This window comes from Littorina saxatilis, linkage group LG16 (genome assembly GCF_037325665.1).
Source record: "Littorina saxatilis isolate snail1 linkage group LG16, US_GU_Lsax_2.0, whole genome shotgun sequence".
In the NCBI taxonomy this organism is placed as follows: Eukaryota; Metazoa; Mollusca; class Gastropoda; order Littorinimorpha; family Littorinidae; genus Littorina; species Littorina saxatilis.
The window spans coordinates 45,204,753-45,228,267 of NC_090260.1; the positions used below are offsets into that span (position 1 = coordinate 45,204,753).

Genomic DNA, 23,515 nt, shown 5'->3' on the forward strand with positions numbered 1-23,515 from the left:
GGAAAAGAAGACTTTTGGTAAGTGAAATAAAGATGATGGATCCAGTCAGGTAGAAATAAGACAACAAGAAAGGAATCGGAAAACTGCAGGGAATAGTAGGGAGAGTTTTCTTGGAAGGAAATATAGGTGAAAGGACTGGTAAGGCAGAAATAAGACAAAAGAAGAGAAGTAAAGGGGTGGGGAAGCTTAGTGGAAACACTCCCGCCGCGTGAAGGCGACCCCATGGGAGCTTCCTTAACCTGTGGTCGCAGGGTGTGTGTATGTAACATGAGTAAACTCATCTGAAGTACTTTCGACAAGACAGGCATGCCCACATACAGCATTAAGCATGGGAAGATGATTTTAAAGGCTCACTCCTTCTTGTGAACATGGTTTGGATCAGCATCTCAGATCAGGCCAGCCGTCGCGATATAACCTTGAATGGTTGAAAACGACGTTAAACACCAAATAAAGAAAGAAAGAAAGATCAGGCCAGACTTAACATGGGATAAGACCATCCCTTCACTTGGTAACATACTAACAATTCCTCACTGCCCCTGTTGAGTTTAAATTGCTGTACAGTGGAAACCTGATTTTCTTAGATTTTTGAAGGGTCTTAAAAGGGGGGGTTCTACTGAATAAAAAGATTTCTTGAGAAGCCAGTGGTTGCATTTACAACATTTAATTTTAATTCATCAGCTAATGTCCACTATGCACAGGGATCACCCACGCTGTTCATTTCTGGTATGTGACCAAGTGGACAGATGGTCGTATTCCATGCAAAGACCGGCAAAATCTGAGATGGTGAGCCGAACTGTTTTCCTGAGAAGTTGTGTGCCTTTAAAGTAACATCTTTTTCTGTCTTTCCTTAACGTCTCGTCTTTTCTTTCAGGAAGGGAATCGTTCTATCTCACCGGCACGGTTGGCCTAGTGGTAAGGCGTCCGCCCCGTGATCGGGAGGTCGTGGGTTTGAACCCCGGCCGGGTCATACCTAAGACTTTAAAATTGGCAATCTAGTGGCTGCTCAGCCTGGCGTCTGGCATTATGGGGTTAGTGCTAGGACTGATTGGTCCGGTGTCAGAATAATGTGACTGAGTGACTTCTGTCTTGTGTGTGGCGCACGTAATATGTATGTCAAAGCAGCACCGCCCTCATATGGCCCTTCGTGGTCGGCTGGGCGTTAAGCAAACAAACAAAAAATCGTTCTATCTTTGGGAGTTGTGAATTTCTATCTTTCAGGAATGCTGTCTTACATACCTTCAGAAAAGGTATGTAAACATTTTCATCACAAGACTTACAAAAGATTTTTGCATTTTCTGTTACAGCACCAGCAGGTGAAGATTTCAAGACAGACAAAACAGTCAACGTGCAGATGGAGCGTGCATCAGAAATACCAACATCGTCCAGTGCTGACAGCAACGTTGTTTGGCTGAAACAAGAGGCAGCTGAAATACCAACATCATCCAGTGCTTACTGTGAAGTTGAGGGTGGAGCAAGGCCAGTGATGGAGGTCTCCGACAAGAGCAAAGAGGAGTGTACATGCAATGCGGGGCAGGACTTCAAGACTGAGGCATTCCCAGCTGTGACCGAGACCAGCAGTTCTGCAGCTGAAGACATCCCTGCAACAAGTGTGTACGCGCATGGTGAGAGTTTTGTTTGTGGTGGTGTGGAAGTTGAAGAGGACAGGAAACCAGACATTGCATATTGCAAAGAGAAATTTGCTCAGAAAGGGCATTTAAAGACCCACATGTTGACACACACAGGAGAAAAGCCACATGCCTGTCCTCATTGCAAAGTGAAATTTGCTCAGAAAAAGCATTGGAAGACCCACATGTTGACACATACAGGAGAAAAGCCACATGCCTGTCCTCGGTGTTCAAAGAAGTTTGCTCGGAAAGACGTTTTGAAGACCCACATGTTGACACATACAGGAGAAAAGCCTCATACCTGTCCTCTTTGCAAAGTGAAATTTGCTCAGAAAGGGAATTTGAAGACCCACATGTTGACACATACAGGAGAAAAGCCACATGCCTGTACTCGTTGTTCAAAGAAATTTGCTCGGAAAGAGTTTTTGAAGACCCACATGTTGACACACACAGGAGAAAAGCCACATGCCTGCCCTCATTGCAAAGTAAAATTTGCTTGGAAAGGGTATTTAAAGACCCACATGTTGACACATACAGGAGAAAAGCCTCATACCTGTCCTCATTGCAAAGTGAAATTTTCTCTGAAAGCGCATTTAAAGTCCCACATGTTGACACACACAGGAGAAAAGCCACATGCCTGCCCTCATTGCAAAGTAAAATTTGCTTCGAAAGGGTATTTAAAGTCCCACATTTTGACACATACAGGAGAAAAGCCACATGCCTGCCCTAATTGCACAGCAAAATTTTCTCGCAAAAGCAATTTGAACACCCACATGTTAACACATACAGGAGAAAAGCCTCATACCTGTCCTCATTGCAAAGTGAAATTTGCTCAGACAGGGCATTTAAAGACCCACAGGTTGACACATACAGGAGAAAAGCCACATTGGGCGGGGATATAGCTCAGTTGGTAGCGCGCTGGATTTGTATTCAGTTGGCCGCTGTCAGCGTGAGTTCGATCCCAGGTTCGGCGGAAATTTATTTCACAGAGTCAACTTTGTGTGCAGACTCTCTTCGGTGTCCGAACCTCCCCCCGTGTACACTACATTGGGTGTGCACGTTAAAGATCCCACGATTGACAAAAGGGTCTTTCCTGGCAAAATTGCTTAGGCACAGTTAATAATTGTCTACCCATACCCGTGTGACTTGGAATAATAGGTCGTGAAAGGTAAATATGCGCCGAAATGGCTGCAATCTACTGGCCGTATAAAATTTCATCTCACACGGCATCACTGCAGAGCGCCTAGAACTGTACCCACGGAATATGCGCGATATAAGACTCATTGATTGATTGATTGATTGATGCCTGCCCTATTTGCAAAACAAAATATTCTACCAAAAATAGTTTGAAAATCCACATGCTAACACATACTTGAGAAAAGCCACATGCATGTCCTTATTAAGTAAAATTTGCTCGGAAAGGGAATCTGGGCTCGTATTTTTGAAAAAGCTGCAACATTGTGTCCTTTAAAGTCAAACTATTGTTTAACTACCGCCCGGTATTTATTTTTACTGCCCAGTAATCATTTATTTTCCCCCGGTATAAATGTGTGTCTGGCGGAAGGTCGGCAGCTACCAGAATTGGTTAATTTTAAAATAGGAGATTCCTCATGCTTGCTCCTCAATACAAACAATATTTGAACAAGATTTATTCTTGAAAAAGTTGGAACTCATATACTGGCTTGTAAAACTCAATAAGTCCGCCAACTGCTAAGTGTTATTTATGAAACACCGGTAAGTCCTTACCGGGTTGTCTCCGAGCTGTAAAGTTAGAGGACCCATCCCCCTCCTGTAAAGTCGCTACCAGTCAGTAACTTCACCAACACTGTCTATTAAAACCGTCAAGTTCTAATAAATCTTGTTCAAATATTGTTCGTAGATTTATGTCCCTCATGGACACACATTGGTGTCATTTAACCTTCACCGTGCTTCGTGGGTCCTTATCTCTGAAACTATTTAGAGTTTGTAATTGAGACTTCATGTAACCTCCAATCACCATACGACCTTCCTATTGCCCAAATTTTGAGAGATTATCTTTGTAAACAAACAAATAAACGATGACGTAATTTGAACTACACAGTCCGGATGATGTGGGTCGTGGACGACCCATATGAAATTACGTAAGGAATTTTACGTTGTTTATCCTTATTCAGATGGTGTGGGTCGTGTACGACCCATACTCTGCAAAGAGGCGGCAAAACGTTTATCCCTATTCAGATGGCGTGGGTCATGTACAACCCATACGTTTTACGTTGAATCCTTCTTTGGAAAGTATGGGTCGTACACGACCCGCATCATCCGGATTGTGTAGTCCAACGCGTGATCCGGCGAAGGTTAAGCACAGATGCATTGCGGTCAAATACGAGCTTCAGCTCGCGAAAGATTTCAACCGATGCTCGATCATAACGGCGTGTTGCGAAAGCGTGCTTGCGTCTTGTTTAATGCATTACAGTGGCGAGAAATTTATTCCTGATTCCGTAGCCGAACGGTTATCGAATTCGACTGATGCGTTCGAATCGACATCAGGCCTTCCTTTTTTTTTTTTTTTTTTTTTTACTCTTTGTCATTAATTTTGTTTGTTTTTGTTTATTTTCTTAGTGTGCAAAAGAGTACGTTGTAATATCAAAATTGATTAAAAACAATTAATTTTAGGCGAGAATGAGGTGTTTTTTTTAAATTGATGGTTAACATGATATTACCGTTGGGTGTGCACATTGGGTGTGCACGTTACAGATCCAACGATTGACAAAAGGGTCTTTCCTGGAAAAATTGCTTAGGCACAGTTAATAATTGTCTACCTATACCCGTGTGACTTGGAATAATAGGCCGTGAAAGGTAAATATGCGCCGAAATGGCTGCAATCTACTGGCCGTATAAAATTCCATCTCACACGGCATCATTGCAGAGCGCCTAGAACTGTACCCACGGAATATGCGCAATATAAGCCTCATATATTGATTATAACGTACTTTTTTGCACACGAAGAAAATAAACAAAAATAAACAAATGGCGTGAATGCCAAAGAGTAAAAAAAAAATTACGGGTAGACGGAGATTTGAACTCGACTCAATCACGCATCATGCGAACGAGAGAACCGTTGGACCACGGAAACAGTTGAAAAATTAGGGGCACTGTAGTGCATTAAACAAGACGCTAGCACGCTTTCACCACAAGCCGGTAAGAACGAGCATCGGTTGAAATCTTTCGCGAGCGGTATCTCGTATTTGTCCGCAATGCATTGGTGCTTAAATGACACCAATGTGTGTTCATGAGGGACATAAATCTACAAACAATATTTTAACAAGATTTATTCAAAATTGACGGTTTTAGAGGAGGGGGATGGGTCCTCTAACTTTACAGCTTGGAGACACCCTGGTAAGTCTTTACCGGAGTTTCATGAATAGCACTTAGCGGACTTATCGAGCGGAAGTGGTTTTACAGGCCGGTATATGAGTTGCAGCTGTTTCAAGAATACGAGCCCTGAGCGGCGATCACGTGATCTGTGTAAAGGAAATTAGTTATCCGAGAAGTGATCCAAGAGAACGTTGGAATAAAATGACACGGGAATTACCACTTTAATTTGGGTGCAAACTTTGTCGCAATAATATTTTTGCCAAGTTTAGTATATATTATTAGTTATCGTTAGATTTGACTGTGATATCAACATTTATCAGTCTGAATGTCGAGAAAGCTGAAATCATATCAGATCGAGGCGACGTAATCCGAGATCTGATATGATTCAGCCTTTCGAGACATTCAGACTGATAAATGTTGATATCACAGTCAAATCTAACAATAACGATTTTATCGCATTCAATTTTGAAACAGGAATCATAAACCTACCTAAGAAGTCAGACAAACGCAAGGGAGGCTACTGCCTTGTATTTAATGTTGGATGTTGGGCACATAGTAAGAATCCGGGGCAGAGTTGGAATCTTGCGGGACTTCGTCACGCCTCAGTAGATTTCCAACAAAGCGCGTCATTTCCGGAAAGGCACCAACTCGTTCTAGAAATGGCCCTCCTTTCGACTGGCGATGCCAGTCTGCCTCTCGCTCTTGACCATGACGGGTGAACACAGGGAAGAGGTGGACAGTTTTGTCGTGGAACTTACGCAGAAAAATACAACCGTGCTTACGCAGAAGAAATATGACAACATTGTGCTGTTTCTAAAAACAAAACATACGGGCCACATTCAAGATGGGAAGTCTTCGAAGTTCAAGTGGTGGGTGCCTGTCACATTTTGGGGTCACTGCGTTGTGTCATTATTGCATTGCACAACTTTGCTACATTTTCCATATGTTTAAATCTAACATATTCAGGGGGTGTCCAGAATGTATGTGTGCATGACATTGTGTTTTCAAAAATCATGTTGTTGTTGTTTCATAGTGGCACTGGGTTTCTTGTGTAAAGTTTAAACGGATGTGTTTTGTAATTTTTTTAACTTGAGTCGTGCTGTACAGTTTGACCCCAGTTTACAAGTACTGCTTCTGCTGAGCATCAAGAAGTGATTAATGTATTTTTGCTGTCTGTCTTATGGATTCTTGTGCAAGGCATTTTATGATTTTTAAGTTGTGCTGTACAGTTTGACGCCAGTTTACAAGTAGTGCTTCTGCTGAGCATCAAGATGTGATTAATGTATTTTTGCTGTCTGTCTTATGGATTCTTGTGCAAAGTTTAAACAGAGGCATTTTATGATTTTTATATTTAGTCAAGTTTTGACTAAATATTTTAACATCGAGGGGGAATCGAAACAAGGGTCGTGGTGTATGTGCGTGCGTGTGTGCGTGTGTGCGTGCGTGTGTGTGTGTGTGTGTGTGTGTGTGTGTAGAGCGATTCAGACTAAACTACTGGACCGATCTTTATGAAATTTGACATGAGAGTTCCTGGGTATGAAATCCCCGAACGTTTTTTTCATTTTTTTGATAAATGTCTTTGATGACGTCATATCCGGCTTTTCGTGAAAGTTGAGGCGGCACTGTCACGCCCTCATTTTTCAACCAAATTGGTTCAAATTTTGGTCAAGTAATCTTCGACGAAGCCCGGGGTTCGGTATTGCATTTCAGCTTGGTGGCTTAAAAATTAATTAATGACTTTGGTCATTAAAAATCGGAAAATTGTAAAAAAAAATAAAAATTTATAAAACGATCCCAATTTACGTTTATCTTATTCTCCATCATTTGCTGATTCCAAAAACATATAAATATGTTATATTCGGATTAAAAACAAGCTCTGAAAATTAAATATATAAAATTATTATCAAAATTAAATTGTCCAAATCAATTTAAAAACACTTTCATCTTATTCCTTGTTGGTTCCTGATTCCAAAAACATATAGATATGATATGTTTGGATTAAAAACACGCTCAGAAAGTTAAAACAAAGAGAGGTACAGAAAAGCGTGCTATCCTTCTTAGCGCAACTACTACCCCGCTCTTCTTGTCAATTTCACTGCCTTTGCCATGAGCGGTGGCCTGACGATGCTACGAGTAAAATGGCATTGCGTTCAGTTTCATTCTGTGAGTTTGACAGCTACTTGACTAAATATTGTATTTTCGCCTTACGCGACTTGCTAAGTTGTGCTGTACAGTTTGACGCCAGTAGTGCTTTTGCTGTGTGATTATTTTGATGTGATTAATTTATTTGTGCCATCTGTTTATTTTTGTGTGTGGGTGTGCCAAGTTTTTACAGAGGTGTTCTCCTGTGAATGTGAGATTTAAGTAGTGCTGTACAGTTTGACCCCAGTTCACAAGTAGTGCTTCTGCTGAGCATCAAGATGTGATTCATTTATTTTTGCTGTCTGTCTTATGGTTTCTTGTGCAATGTTTAAACGGATGCGTTTTGTAATTTTTTTAAGGTTTTTTTTGTGCCGTCTGTTTATTTTTTTGTGTGGGTGTGCCAAGTTTTTACATAGGTGTTCTCCTGTGAATGTGAGTTTTAAGTAGTGCTGTACAGTTGGACCCCAGTTCACAAGTAGTGCTTCTGCTGATCATTAAGATGCAATTCATTTGTTTGTGCTATCTCTTAATTGTGTGTGTGTGTTAAACAGACATGTTCTACTGTGGCATTTAGATGTGCTGTACAGTTTGATTGCAGTTTACAAGTAGTGCTTCTGCTGATCATTAAGATGTGATTCATTTGTTTGTGCTATCTCTTAATTGTGTGTGTGTGTGTTAAACAGACATGTTCTACTGTGGCATTTAGATGTGCTGTACAGTTTGATTGCAGTTTACAAGTAGTGCTTCTGCTGTGAGATCATTGTGATGTGATTAATTTATTAGTGGTGTCTATTTGTTGGGTCAGTGTGCCAATTTCAAAGTGTGTCTTCTGTGACATATTATAGTGCTGTACAGTTTGACCCCAATTTTCTAGTTGCTTCTGCTTTGTGATCATAATGATGTCACTAATTTTTTGTTCTTGTAATTTTCTTGATGTATAGTTTTTTGTGTGTTTGACTGTCAAGTTCAAACAAGTATCTTCTGTAACTTTTGAGATTTGCGTTACCGTTTGCCCCCATTTACCAAGGTTTGCCTCTGCTGTGTGATAATTGTGGTGTTATATTATAAGTTACGTTTTGCAGTCTGTTGTGATTTCTTTGCCATCGATCCATTTTCATGCAAACAGCACAAACTAAACAGTAACGTACTTTGTTTTAATCAATAAGGTAACTAAGGCTGTATCCTGAATAATGTCATTATTGTGGGTACGGAAACTTGTATGGAAGCTTTGTGCACTTATAAAATATATTTTTACCCTTGAACATTTCTTCTGAATTCCATCTTCTAATTTTTGTATCTCTGTATTTGTGAACAACAAACTTGCCTAATGATGTTTGCCTTTCCATTTTGTGTGTATAAAACTAAATGAAATGGTGTGTGTGTGTGTTCATTGGACCCCCCGCGGGTTAGGGGGAAGAATTTACCCGATGCTCCCCAGCATGTCATAAGAGGCGACTAACGGATTCTGTTTCTCTTTTTACCCTTGTTTCCCCCCGCGGGTTAGGGGGAAGAATTTACCCGATGCTCCCCAGCATGTCGTAAGAGGCGACTAACGGATTCTGTTTCTCTTTTTACCCTTGTTAAAGCCATATGTACTCGATGACTATACACGCTAATTGCTTTACCAACAGCTGGAGACATGCTTAATTAAGTTCCCTGCAAGATATTGTGGTCTAGGACCCCTTAAATGTTGAGATATTTGAATTTTTATTTTGATCTAGATCGTCCTATTTATAGATTTGCCAACAGAGGGAACGTTGACGCAAGGGAAATAACTCCGCGTCTTTGTTGACATCCTCACTTTTTCAGAGGCTAGAACAAGCTGTAATGCATGTATATGGTCCGCGCATGGCGACATATCGTCATTACATGGTCTTATGGTGCGTTTGACATCGATTATGGGCAAACTACACTTTGTAAACACGGGAGCGCGTACATATGCCTTTAAGTGTTTCTCGTATAGAATATAGTCAATTTTTGTAAAGATTTGAGTCAAGCAGTATGTAAGAAATGTTAAGTCCTTTGTACTGGAAACTTGCATTCTCCCAGTAAGGTAATACATTGTACTAGGTTGCAAGCCCCAGGAGCAAATTTTTGATTACCGTAAAAGTCGACCTATACGACGCACCTGGATATAAGCCGCACCCCCCGATTTTTAAAAAAAAATCAGAAAAATCCATACACAAGCCGCTCCGGCATACAAGCCGCGCCTAGAAGCAAAGTTCAAGTCAAGAAACATCGAAAGTCAACGAAAAAAAACCACACACACACAAAAACGAACCGGCTAACTTGTCAGTTTTGCACTTTACTTTCAGCATCAGATGTTGAGTGATTCACAGAACTCTGGACTATCAAACTGTCCTCTCGTCCTGCACACAGCACCTGTAGTTAGTTCTGTAAATCACTCAACATCTGATGCTGAAAATCCGCTGAAGTCGGACTCCTCAGTGTCGGAGATGAACAAGTTCAGAATGGCTTCTGGCACAGAGTCACCGGAAGTGTCACTCTCGGCCCCACTGTCAGTGGCTGTCGTGTTGTCTGTCGCGTCGTCTGCTCCAGTGATGATCTCAGCCTTTCTGAAGCCGTTGATGATCGTTGACTTTTTGACAGCATCCCAAGCTTTCAGGACCCACTGGCACACATCTGCAAAGGTTGCTCTACGCATGCGGCCAGTCTTTGTGAATGATTTCTCGCCATCCACCATCCACCTCTCCCACTCATCCCTCATCACCACTTTGAAGGGCCGGTTCACACTGATATCGAGGGGTTGCAGGTACTTTGTTGTGCCACCCGGGATGATAGCGATGATGGAGTTGGTGGCAGTGATTGACTTTTTGACCTTCTCAGTGATGTGTGCACGCATGCTGTCCATGACTAACAGAGCTTTAGTGCGACGGAAGAAACCCCCTGGCCTTTTCCCATAGCATTCTGTCAGCCAGGTGTCCATCATCTTCTCATCCATCCACCCCTTCTTGTTAACCTGCACGACGATCCCCTTCGGAAACTTTTCTTTCGGCATTGTGATTCGCTTGAAAATCACCATCGGCGGAAGCTTTTCACCCGAAGCCGTGCACGACAAAACACAGGTGAAGTGTGTTTTTTCATGTCCCGTTGTTTTCAGTGCCACAGAAGACTCGCCCTTTTTGTTTACTGTGCGTGTCAATGGAAGGTCAAAGGTCAACGGAACCTCATCCATATTTATGATGTTCTGTGGGCCAATCAGATTCTCAGCTACCTGCTCTTGTGCGTAGTTTCGAAATGACATCATTTTCTCCTGAAAGTCTGGCGGCAGCTGTTGGCACAAAGTTGTACGTGCACGCAGTGACAGACCTTTGCGCCTCAAAAATCGGCAACACCAAGATTGACCGCCTTTGAAGTCGTCTATCTTCAGACGTGTTGCAATGGTGCGTGCTTTCAGACGAAGCTGAACAGTTGAAACACCGCGACCATCCGCACGTTGTGTGTTGACCCAGTCCTCCATTTCGTTTTCTAATTGGGGCCAGCGTGCCTTGCAACCACGGAATGCTTTTGTGGATTTCTTGCATTTCACAAGTTCGCCTCGTTGCTTTCGCCAACGCCTAATCATGCTTTCATTGACGCCGATTTGTTGAGCAGCAGCGCGATTGCCTTTTTCAACAGCCAAGTCTATGGCTGCAAGTTTGTAGGCTGCATCATAGGCCTGCCTCCGTGTTTTCGGCATCGTGGTTGTACGTTGCTTTGTTTTAGGAGATGTGCGTGTTGCTGTTCTCTGTAGTAGCAATGCGAAGTGATCGATCAAAACCGGTGTATGCCAACCCATTACTGTGTGAGTTATTGTCATGCTTCAAACTTCCGGAAAGAAGGTGAGTGAGTGAATTGAGGTAAACACAGCTGATTCAAGGCCATTACACAGCGGCGATCCAACTTCCGGAAACTAGGTCACTGAGCGAAGTCGGATACACGCCACTGATTCAGAAAAAGTCATTCATAAGCCGCACCGCCTTATAAGCCGCAGGGGTCCATTTAGGAAAAAAAAGTCGCGGCTTATAGGTCGACTTTTACGGTAGTGCTTTTGTGAACAAGAAACAATTGACAAGTGGCTCTATCCCATCTCCCCTTTTTCCCCGTCGCGATATAACCTTTGTGGTTGAAAACGACGTTAAACACCAAATAAAGAAAGTGTTCATTGGTGTTCATACATTTTATGTTTTTGTGTGTGGGAGAATTAAACTTTTGATTTGCATCACTGATTTCTTTGTGTTGGTGTTCCTGTGAGACTGTGGGGTCAAAGACAAGCATTTGACCTAGGGTGTGAGTGTGTGTGTGCATTGCTCCTCAAGCATCATGATGTATGAATTGTCTTTTCTTTTCTCAATATGATATATGTAATTTCATGTGGCTTTCCTACTAAGACAGAGAAGAGGTTTTAATTCCTGTTATTAGTAGTATGGTTCAGAGTGAATCAAATGAAATATAATGCATGTGGGACGTACAAAAAAATCGATATAATTGTAATCATGTGAGGTGTTAAAAACGTGCATAAATCCCTTCAATTAACAAGATTGTTGTTATTTTTTTCAGTTTTAAAGCCATGTGAGGCTTCTTAATCCTCACCTTGAATGCTAAAATTCGTTTTTGGCTGCGTGCTGCCCCTGCAATCCGCCAAGGGCTAGGCGGCCCTTGGACCCCGGCAGTCAAAACAATTTCAGTCGCAGGCAAATTTCACCATGTAAGTGTAAAGCCATTAATCACAGTCATAAGTTTGTTTTCATATTCCGTTTGTTTATAAATTCAGTTCATTGATCTCTGTTTTGGTCTTTGCTTTGTTGCTTTGGTTGACAAAAATGACCTTCTCTCCTTCTGAGAAAGCTACCTCTCTTGTGTGGTGTGTAAATTTAATTAAACAAATCATGAAATGTTGTATGCATTGGCAGTGCTTCCTTCCCTTTGTTTATCAAAGAGCAAAAGGCATTATTCAAAAGTCCTACTCAACTTATATACATTAAGTTAGTTATGCAATCAAGCACACAAAATGTAGCACTTATATATAATGTAGCACAGTTGTTCCAAAGAAATATAAGAGCATCCCTTGTACCCAAAAAAACAAAACACACACCTTGCTTAGCATCATAATGATTGGGATAGGCAGACACTGTATACATTGAAACTGGAGATGTATTCAATTATACCATATTACCAGGTTTTTCACACACACACATATGCACACATGCATATATATATATATATATATTTACAAGCACACAAGTGCTAATTTTTGCATTAACTGACTTTAATCTTTTCAAATTCTTACACCCTCTTTGAAAATTATGGTACCTCCTGTTGATGATCTTTTGCCACCAGGACAAGTTGTTCACAACCGTTACTTAAACTGTTTCTAATGATGAAAAAAGTGTTGAACACAAAAATATGTCATTGTGTTCTCAGTATTGACACATTCTCAAGCAAGTAATAAAAAAATTGTTCTGCCCTTCTGCCCATATAGCTGTTGAATATATCTTTCTCTCACAGAACACACTTGGGACATGCATCTTCAATTTCTGTGACACTGGGTGTTCCCAATGACACAAGAATGGCCGGTCACAATGAGTTAACAGGCAATAATGCTAACAATAGACCTGTTTAGATGCAGGCGGCATATCATAATGAATTTGAATGAATGCTGTTGGTGGCTTTTGTATTGACAATAAAATATAAAGAACGCAAAAGTTTACGGAATACACAGAAATTATCAAGCGAGTTTGTTAATGGATTTTACTTTACCATAATATAACATACTCACTTTTAGATAAAAACAAAAGAATTAAGTGCAAATACAATTTCCACTCAGTAAGTTACATTTTTGTGCAAGTTAAATGTTGGTCCCTTGACTGTTATTTGTGAGTATTTCTACACACATACCCTCTCCTATTTGGGGAGGCTCATGGCGTTTACAATATGCCGTGTGAGATGGAATTTTTTACACAATATATCACGCATTCACATCGGCCAGTAAATCTCAAGCGTGTTAGGCGAGATATACTTTTCACGGCCTATTATTCCAAGTCACACGGGTATTTGGTGGACATTTTTATATATGTCTATACAATTTTGCCAATCGTGGGATCTTTAACGTGCACACCCCAATGTAGTGTACACGGGACCTCGGTTTTTCGTCTCATCCGAAAGACTAGCACTTGAACCCACCACCTAGGTTAGGAAAGGGGGGAGAAAATTGCGGCCAAATACCAAATACCTACCCTGAACCCAACTATATACATGCATAGATGTTTGGCATGATGATGATGGTGTGCTTGGGGTGTGTGTGGAGGGGGGGATGCATACCCTCACACATACCCAAACCAACTACTGTTGCAATTTTAACACAGTACATTGAAGAAGAAGACAATCAAGCTCAGATACAACCAGGTTAGGTAAACCATTGTGGCAATTTTTGTGTGTGAAAACAGTGTTGAAACATAAAAAGGCAAGAACAAAATGTCCCGGGGCCAATAGGTATAGAAGCGCTGCTGAATCAATGTACTACACTGGAAGGAAAGTATGTAACATAACGCCGGATTTAAATGCTTCCCTCGTGGTCGAGCTACATTAATTGATATTGACTATTGTTATACTCAAAATGTGACTCATTTGTTTCCATAAACATGATCATTATAAATAAAGGGAGCTTGCAAATGCAAGAAAAGACACATCCCAAAGGGTAGATGTGTATTCGAAATGTAGAGAAAAAGGAACACACATTTAAAAAGTACTTGTAAGTTGTAACTGCTATATAAGTTAATCAGATACACACAATAAAGGAACAGTACATACATGCTGGACACAAAAAGATCTTCATAAACATGTGTAAATGTTCAAATTTTGTGAAGGGCAAAGCAGGCTGCCGAGCTAAGGACATTCATATATATATATACTTGTGTGTTTCATTTCTCGATCTGTATCTCTTTCTCTCACACACATGCACATACGCACGCACACTGACACATACACACAGCATATTATACACACACCCACACTGACACACACACCAGGGTGTACACACATACACACACCCACACTCTGACACACACACCAGGGTGTACACACATACACACACACACACTGACAAACGCACACACACACGTACACCAGGGTGTGCACACATACACAAACACACAATTACAAACACACCAAACACACTCACACACACACACACACACATATACAAATACGTCTCAGTCTAACTCTGTTTATTTTTCTTGAAATATTAAATATTAACTTAGCGTCAAATTTGTACATATGTATACCAAATAACCTATTAAACCTTAAAGTTATAGTTATAACAAGCTTACAACAATTAACATTCGCATTTTTTGTGATAATTAAGGGCCCGGTGTAATTTTGTCAAAATGAATCGTGTTGTTATGTTGTTTATTTCAGAGTCAACTTTGTGTGCAGACTCTCTTCGGTGTCCGAACCCTCCCCCCGTGTACACTACATTGGGTGTGCACGTTAAAGATCCCACGATTGACAAAAGGGTCTTTCCTGGCAAAATTGCTTAGGCACAGTTAATAATTGTCTACCTATACCCGTGTGACTTGGAATAATAGGCCGTGAAAGGTAAATATGCGCCGAAATGGCTGCAATCTACTGGCCGTATAAAATGTCATCTCACACGGCATCACTGCAGAGCGCCTAGAACTGTACCCACGGAATATGCGCGATATAAGCCTCATTGATTGATTGATTGATGTAACAATTAAGTTACGCATGAGTGTTGTCAACGTTACTTAGATTGTGAGGGTAAACTTCACTAGCACCAGTTAAAATGGCAAACTGAAGCGCTCGTTTGTTCAGAACGACGTCAAAAAGATCTCAGCCGGCCCGAGGTCAGTGTTTATTTTTCCAAGGTTCGTAAGTAAGAAAAATAGCAGATGGTATGATTTTGTCTAATGCATCTGTTTTATTACAACCAACTATTGATATTTTAAACATACGCTGATCATTGTAGTCCATCAATTATCATTTAATCATCGCATTCTAAGAAAGAGCAAAATTCTCACTCTGCGCGCGGTTCATTTCCAGAATTGCGTAGCGCGAAGTTGGAATTCCAACAATGGCGGCCATAGTTGGAATTCCAACAAAGCGCAGGTCATTTCCGGAAAAGCGCCGCTGACTAGGTGGGACGCAACACTAATAATAAAATAATAATAATATGGGAGATTTATAGAGCGCTTTACATTCTCAAAGCGCTTTACAATGACAAACATACATAATACATACAAAGCAAAGCAAAAGCATGTGCAGCAGCATTCAGCACACAAGTGAACAACGAAACTCAAACCGACTACATCAATACAATCTGCAAGCATACTAACACAGGCAAAACGTTCAAACATTCAAACACCTGATTCAAAAATGCACCATGTTGAAATAAAATTAATCAAAATACTGGGTGAAGAAGTGTGTTTTAAGGTTTGATTTGAAGGAACAGAATGTTTGGCAGTGTCGGATAGAGTAAGGGAGAGAGTTCCACGCAACGGCAGCAGAGTGGAAGAAGGCTCTCTGGCCGTGTTGTTTGCGACTAAAAGAAGATAGACGGAATATTCTAGTGTCTACAGAGGAGCGGAGGGATCGTGAGGGTGTATAGAGTGTGAACAGGTCAGACAGGTAGGATGGGGCTGAGCCAGATATTATTTTGTAGCAGATACAGCAGCACTTATATTGGATTCTCAGCTCTACAGGGAGCCAATGAAGTTTCTTTAGCAAGGGGGAACAGGACTGGGACCGAGGGGCTTTGCAGACAAGCCGGGCTGCAGAATTTTGAACGCGCTGCAAAGGATGGACAGCCAATGAGAACAGAATTTCCGTAGTCTAATCGAGAAAGAATGTAGGAGGAAACAAGGGTCTTGGTGGCATCTTCGGTAAGGTATGGGCGGATAGAACCTATTCTCTTAAGCTCGATGTAAGCGGACTGACAGACTTTCATAACATGGTGTTTCATGGAGAGATCGCTATCAAGAAAGATGCCAAGATCACGGACGGAGTCTGAGAATTCAATAGTGCTGCTGCCCAAAGTGATAGAAGGAGGGAGAGAGAGAGAGGAGGAGAGGGAGGATTTGGTGAAACGAATGGCTTCTGTTTTGTCACAGTTAAGTCTAAGTTTGTTAGTGGACATCCAGAGTTCAACGTCAGCAATGCAAGACTGAAGGGAGGTGGTCATCTGGGCGTATTCTGAGGGAGTCGCTGAGTTCTGAAGCTGAGTGTCGTCAGCAAACATTTCGTGGGAAACGGAATGTCTGTCGATGAGGTCAGTCAGAGGGGAGGTGTACATGATGAACAGCACGGGCCCGAGCACAGAGCCCTGGGGAACGCCAAAAAGGAGGGAGGTTTCCTGGGATGGGACGTCGTTTACAATTACAAAATTTGTTCTGTCTGAGAGATAGGACTCGGATCTGAACCAATTTAGAACTGAATTTTGGATGCCGAAAGTGTGCTCAAGGCGGGACAGCAGGATTTCATGATCAATTGTATCGAAAGCGGCCGAAAGGTCTAACAGGAGGAGCAGGGAAATGTTGTTATCGTCTAAGGAAGTCAAAATGTTGTTGAGGATACTAAGGACTGCGGTCTCTGTGCTATGGTCCGTGCGGTAGGCTGACTGGTGCGGAGTGAGGAGGTTGTTGGCAGAGAGGTGGGAGGAGAGCTGGTCTAGGACTATCTTCTCTAGGATTTTAGAAAGAAAGGGAAGGTTTGAGATGGGCCTGTAGTTCTTAAGTACGTTGGGGTCGAGGGAGCTTTTCTTCAGAAGGGGTTTAATGACAGCTTTTTTGAAGTCTGAGGGGACGGTGCCAGTGGAAAGGGACTCGTTCAGTATTCTAGTGATGGTGGGTAGAAGGATGTCTAAGTGATCACAGAGGAGGGGGGTGGGGAGGGGGTCGAGGTCACAGGACGTTTTGGCAGACTTCACAATGAGTTTACGAACAAAATCTTCAGAGACTGGGGTGAAAACAGAGAACGAATTTCCAACAAAAATGGGGGAGCGGTCTGAGTCGCTATGCTGGGCGAAGCTGTTGCGGATGGTCAAAATCTTTTCATGAAAATACTTAGAAAAAACATCTGGCAGTTTAGACATGTCATGTACAGTTGGAAGGATGACCTGTTTTGCTTTACCAAGCATGGTGGTGACAGTGTTAAACAACTCTTTACAAGATGAGGATGCTGCGACCTTGGTGCGAAAGTGGTCTTGGCGGCATCAACAAAATCTATGACTTTCTGCTTGGTGGCGTCATAAATCTGCTTATGTACAGTCAGCTTGGAAGATGCCCAGCGTCGCTCAGCTATATATAACAAACATTTGTACTCACCCTGTCTTTGAGTACAGCGCTCCAAATTCGTTTTGTAATCTTCATTTGTTTTGTCGATATCGTAAAACCATTTTGCACGAAATATGAAGGTTATTATTAAGACTTAAAAGTCTACTCAGCCGGCCCGAGGTCAGTGTTAAATTATGGTTTTTGTTAAATTGTATTGCTGTTGCTGTTGTTGTTGTGTCAGTGAGTGGTGTGTTGGCAGACTTGACTTGACGGATGACTGTGTGCATTAGTGAGACTGTGATCATACTCATTATAATCATACTCATTTATTTTCTCACGTGATGTTTCTTTATTATGCATTCTTATTCTTCTGATTGGAAACAATTATTGTCACAATGTAATTTCCATATGGATTAATAAAATTGAGTTGAGTTGAGTTGAGTTAATCTCCGTTCATAAACAGTTGGGAAGCATACCCATACTGGTTTGGTATCCGTATCCGGTTTTGAAAACGAAAGTCACATTGCATGAGGGGAAAAAGAGCTGGCTACAAATTCAAGATGTATTTTTTCTTGTCTCGTGCACAGGTTGCACAGGTCTGCAGTCGCCTTGTGATTTACAGGGCAGGTTCAGCCAATTTCCACTGCAATAAATATCTGGTGTTTTTTGGGGGGGTATCCTCAAACGGGTATTTTATTCGCTACGGACTTGGGAATATTTATGGAACTGTTTGTGAGACAGCCGATGGGTGAGCGGGTACAGCACATTATTAATTAGTACAGGGACATAAACATGCACACCTTTATATTCTGTTTCTAAGCTGCAAAAATAAACGTTAAAATTGTATCGATCTATCCCGAAAAATATAAAAAGTTATTCTCATACAGCTTGCGCTTCGACAAGGGAAGTAACTTCTGAAATCAATCAACATCCGGTAAATATTGCAGTAGAGCGAGTGTGGATTACTTGCATCGGAAGATGTTCGCATCCAGCACACAGCTGAAATGCTGGACCTTTTCTGGCGAAACAGAGCTGAAGCAACTACGTATAGAATCCAATCAAAATGTTATCAAAGCTCATGGAAGAAACGTACAGGTAGTTATTGACTACCGACTCCCTATGCAGATCGGAGATCCTGAGATTAACTGCAAAATATCTTTTCAGTACCACTTTCAGTTTCACAACCAGCATCTCCACAATACTTGAACTTTAATTACTAGATGTGTGAAAATGAGATAATAACTAAATAAGGGGTGGTCTGAATTTAATTGTTGTAAATTCAAAGCTCACTATCCAGTGTCAGTACGTGCCATTATTGTATATTATATTTGATAGTCTATAATGAGCCAGTCACAGATTCACACTATGACACGTGCACTGAAAAATTCGCAATTTTGGCCAATGCATTGTCGTTCGCTAGGTGTGCGTCAATATTTGTTACTGACGCCAGACACATGCGGAGCACACACTGTGTATTCGTTGTCAACTCGCTAGGTGTGCGTCAATATTTGTTACTGACGCCAGACACATGCGGAGCACACACTGTGTATTCGTTGTCAACTCGCTAGGTGTGCGTCAATATTTGTTACTGACGCCAGACACATGCGGAGCACACACTGTGTATTCGTTGTCAACTCGCTAGGTGTGCGTCAATATTAGTTACTGACGCCAGACACATGCGGAGCACACACTGTGTATTCGTTGTCAACTCGCTAGGTGTGCGTCAATATTAGTTACTGACGCCAGACACATGCGGAGCACACACTGTGTATTCGTTATCAACTCGCTAGGTGTGCGTCAATATTAGTTACGGACGCCAGACACATGCGGAGCACACACTGTGTATTCGTTGTCAACTCGCTAGGTGTGCGTCAATATTAGTTACTGACGCCAGACACATGCGGAGCACACACTGTGTATTCGTTGTCAACTCGCTAGGTGTGCATCAATATTAGTTACTGACGCCAGACACATGCGGAGCACACACTGTGTATTCGTTGTCAACTCGCTAGGTGTGCGTCAATATTTGTTACTGACGCCAGACACATGCGGAGCACACACTGTGTATTCATTGTCAACTGGCTAGGTGTGCGTCAATATTTGTTACTGACGCCAGACACATGCGGAGCACACACTGTGTATTCGTTGTCAACTCGCTAGGTGTGCGTCAATATTTGTTACTGACGCCAGACACATGCGGAGCACACACTGTGTATTCGTTGTCAACTCGCTAGGTGTGCATCAATATTAGTTACTGACGCCAGACACATGCGGAGCACACACTGTGTATTCGTTGTCAACTCGCTAGGTGTGCGTCAATATTTGTTACTGACGCCAGACACATGCGGAGCACACACTGTGTATTCGTTGTCAACTGGCTAGGTGTGCGTCAATATTTGTTACTGACGCCAGACACATGCGGAGCACACACTGTGTATTCGTTGTCAACTCGCTAGGTGTGCGTCAATATTTGTTACTGACGCCAGACACATGCGGAGCACACACTGTGTATTCGTTGTCAACTCGCTAGGTGTGCGTCAATATTTGTTACTGACGCCAGACACATGCAGAGCACACACTGTGTATTCGTTGTCAACTCGCTAGGTGTGCGTCAATATTTGTTACTGACGCCAGACACATGCAGAGCACACACTGTGTATTCGTTGTCAACTCGCTAGGTGTGCGTCAATATTTGTTACTGACGCCAGACACGTGCGGAGCACACACTGTGTATTCGTTGTCAACTCGCTAGGTGTGCGTCAATATTTGTTACTGACGCCAGACACATGCGGAGCACACACTGTGTATTCGTTGTCAACTCGCTAGGTGTGCGTCAATATTTGTTACTGACGCCAGACACATGCGGAGCACACACTGTGTATTCCTTGTCAACTCGCTAGGTGTGCGTCAATATTTGTTACTGACGCCAGACACATGCGGAGCACACACTGTGTATTCCTTGTCAACTCGCTAGGTGTGCGTCAATATTTGTTACTGACGCCAGACACATGCGGAGCACACACTGTGTATTCGTTGTCAACTCCCTAGGTGTGCGTCAATATTTGTTACTGACGCCAGACACATGCGGAGCACACACTGTGTATTGGTTGTCAACTCGCTAGGTGTGCGTCAATATTAGTTACTGACGCCAGACACATGCGGAGCACACACTGTGTATTCGTTGTCAACTCGCTAGGTGTGCGTCAATATTAGTTACTGACGCCAGACACATGCGGAGCACACACTGTGTATTCGTTGTCAACTCGCTAGGTGTGCGTCAATATTAGTTACTGACGCCCGACACATGCGGAGCACACACTGTGTATTCGTTGTCAACTCGCTAGGTGTGCGTCAATATTTGTTACTGACGCCAGACACATGCGGAGCACACACTGTGTATTGGTTGTCAACTCGCTAGGTGTGCGTCAATATTAGTTACTGACGCCAGACACATGCGGAGCACACACTGTGTATTCGTTGTCAACTCGCTAGGTGTGCGTCAATATTTGTTACTGACGCCAGACACATGCGGAGCACACACTGTGTATTCGTTGTCAACTCGCTAGGTGTGCGTCAATATTTGTTACTGACGCCAGACACATGCGGAGCACACACTGTGTATTCGTTGTCAACTCGCTAGCATATCTACAGTGGAACCCCCTTTTTACGATTTCAAAAAATCTGAGAAAACCAGGTCTTAAAAAGGAGGGAGTCTTAAACTTGGGGTAAATCTATAGAACAGAAAATCTTAAAAACTAGGGTCTTAAAAGGGAGGAAGTCTTAAATTGGGAGGTCTTTAAACGGGGGTTGCACTGTACCAAACTGCGACAAAAGTTCGGCGCACAACGACGCACTGATCTTATTTTCCATTTTTAATTCATGTTTAATGTGCGGGCCGTGCGTCATGTACGTGTGACCAAACTGCGACGAAAGTTCGGCGCACGACACACTGATCTTATTTTCCATTTTTAATTCATGTTTAATGTGCGGGCCGTGCGTCATGTACGTGTGACCAAACTGCGACGAAAGTTCGGCGCACGACACACTGATCTTATTTTCCATTTTTAATGCCCGGGCCGTGCGTCACGTACATGTGACCAAACTGCGACGAAAGTTCGGCGCACAACGATGCACTGATCTTAAGCTTATTTTCCATTTTTAATTCATGTTCAATGCCCGGGCTGTGTGTCACTGTCACGTATGTGTGACAAACGGATTTGCACATAATGTATATTGGAGTTGTGTGACGCGGGTGTACACAATTTCATGGGCCACGAACTTTGAGTAGGCACCGCATGGTGAAATATTGTCCGTACAGGCTGTGCTGTCACGTGTGGGATGTGACCAATCAGAGAGGAGTATTGACTGAGGTGGCGTTGTAGAGATATTACACGGACAGAACTTTGGAGACCACTGAAGGGAACAGAAGGGTCTCCTGTTAGTAAAGTTTCTCGCCGGGCGCTGGGAGGTCGGTTAGACTCGTGCCGCGGTATTGAATCGGTGGATTCAACTGCTGTGTTTACAGGTATTTATTGAATTGATATTTTGCTCGGAGATATTATTTTGCTCGGAAATATTGACTTGAGAAATGACCGGGAGAGTCATGTGTGAATTGGCTGAAAAGCGTGCGCGGTTGTCAGCCATTGTTGAAAAGGGAATGTTTACATGTTTTTCGGAAATGAAGTCGCTTATGAGTAAGCGGGTGTATATACTGTAACCGCATAAGTTAGTTGACGGTAGTGATAAAGAATGTCAGAAAAGTTTATTCAAGTATGGAGACTTATGGTAGTTTAAACTTGTGTATTTTAGCATCCCGGGCCGAGAGGGGTCGCGGAAGTGGGGAACGAGACGGGAGGTTCTGCCCTTACGCCCGAGCCGTGAGCTGTGGGAGCGCAGGAGGGGAGACAGCGTGAAGCGCTGTAAAACGGGGACCCCGTCCCCATTCCACCACACGAAGACAGTTTGTGTGGGTGGGGTGGAGCAGTACGTGCCACTGAATATGTGAGTACGACTGGGAGAAAGTAACCAGCGAGATAGCTGTACGGAGATACGTTTCCCAAGTAAACAACCACGAGACGTCGAGCGTCGTGGTTTTATCATCTGTGTGTAACAGAAATGAATATTGACAGAAGTATTGCTTGAGACAATGACTTCGTGTGTAGTGAGACAGACAGGCTCTCACGGAACAAAGCTTAAAGTGTTATACGTGTGTGCACGTGAATTGTAGACTGCATGAGAAAGTAACATGTGTGTAATTTTGTGTAGTTAGACTTCTGTGTGTTAACAGAAATAGAACTTCCATGTTGAGCGAGAGTGATTTGTAGAATGGATGTAGAATAATATGTTTATGTTGTGTTATTGAATATTCTAATAGAGGTACAGGGGCAAAGGGCTGTAACTGTGTTCGTGTCTTTGTGCCTGGTTGGAGTGTTGTGTGTGTGTGTGTGAAGGCTAGGTAGTAAACAGAGAGAAGCACGCACAATTTCTGATAGGAGTAAATAGACATACATACAGACATACACACGTAAATTCCAGCCGTAACAGTATGTGTGACCAAATCGCGACAAAAGTTGGGCCCACAAAGATGCACTTGATCTTATTTTCCATTTTTAATAATGTTTAATGTGGGGGCTATGTGTCACTTGATCTTATTTTCCATTTTTTTAATTAATTTTTAATGTGCGGGCTGTGTGTCATACATATATTATGTGTAATTTGCGGGCATTACTTTCAAACTTAAAGCCCCACTCCGCCTTACATGAGGTTTACAAAACGATAGAATCTTTCACGAAATAAGCAATTCTAACTTTATGGAACACAGTTGCAATAGTAAATAAACAGCATTAAATGACACAGTTTGTTTGAATGGCTATTTAGCATGCGTAAACCACACACCAGTTCTCATGGTTTATTCACCCCCTGTGCCATCGGCATGGCCCTTTGTGACCCACTTTCCTTTTTTTACAGACGTGATGAATTTAGTCGTGAGTTTGTGGTTTCAATGCGACTCAGTATCTGCAATAGCACGTTATTGTGTACCTTTGTATCTAAAATACAACAAACGACTGCGATATAATGCAGAAAATTCGTCTGCTTGAGCAATGG

At 42.3% G+C, this 23,515-nt stretch overlaps 1 protein-coding gene across 4 annotated transcripts in view; it reads left to right on the forward strand.

The window, feature by feature from the left end:
* Positions 1–18,326: 18,326 nt before the first annotated feature.
* Positions 18,327–23,515, forward strand: part of LOC138949746 (cyclin-H-like) — an 87,371-nt gene continuing 82,182 nt past the window's right edge. For 2 of the 4 annotated variants that reach the window (XM_070321564.1, XM_070321565.1), the window contains exon 1: positions 18,327–18,505. In XM_070321564.1, coding sequence (XP_070177665.1) covers positions 18,389–18,505 — 117 coding nt within the window. In that variant the 5' untranslated portion in view covers positions 18,327–18,388. The remainder of the gene's footprint in view (positions 18,506–23,515) is intronic. The other 2 variants (XM_070321563.1, XM_070321562.1) reach the window with 1 other exon arrangement.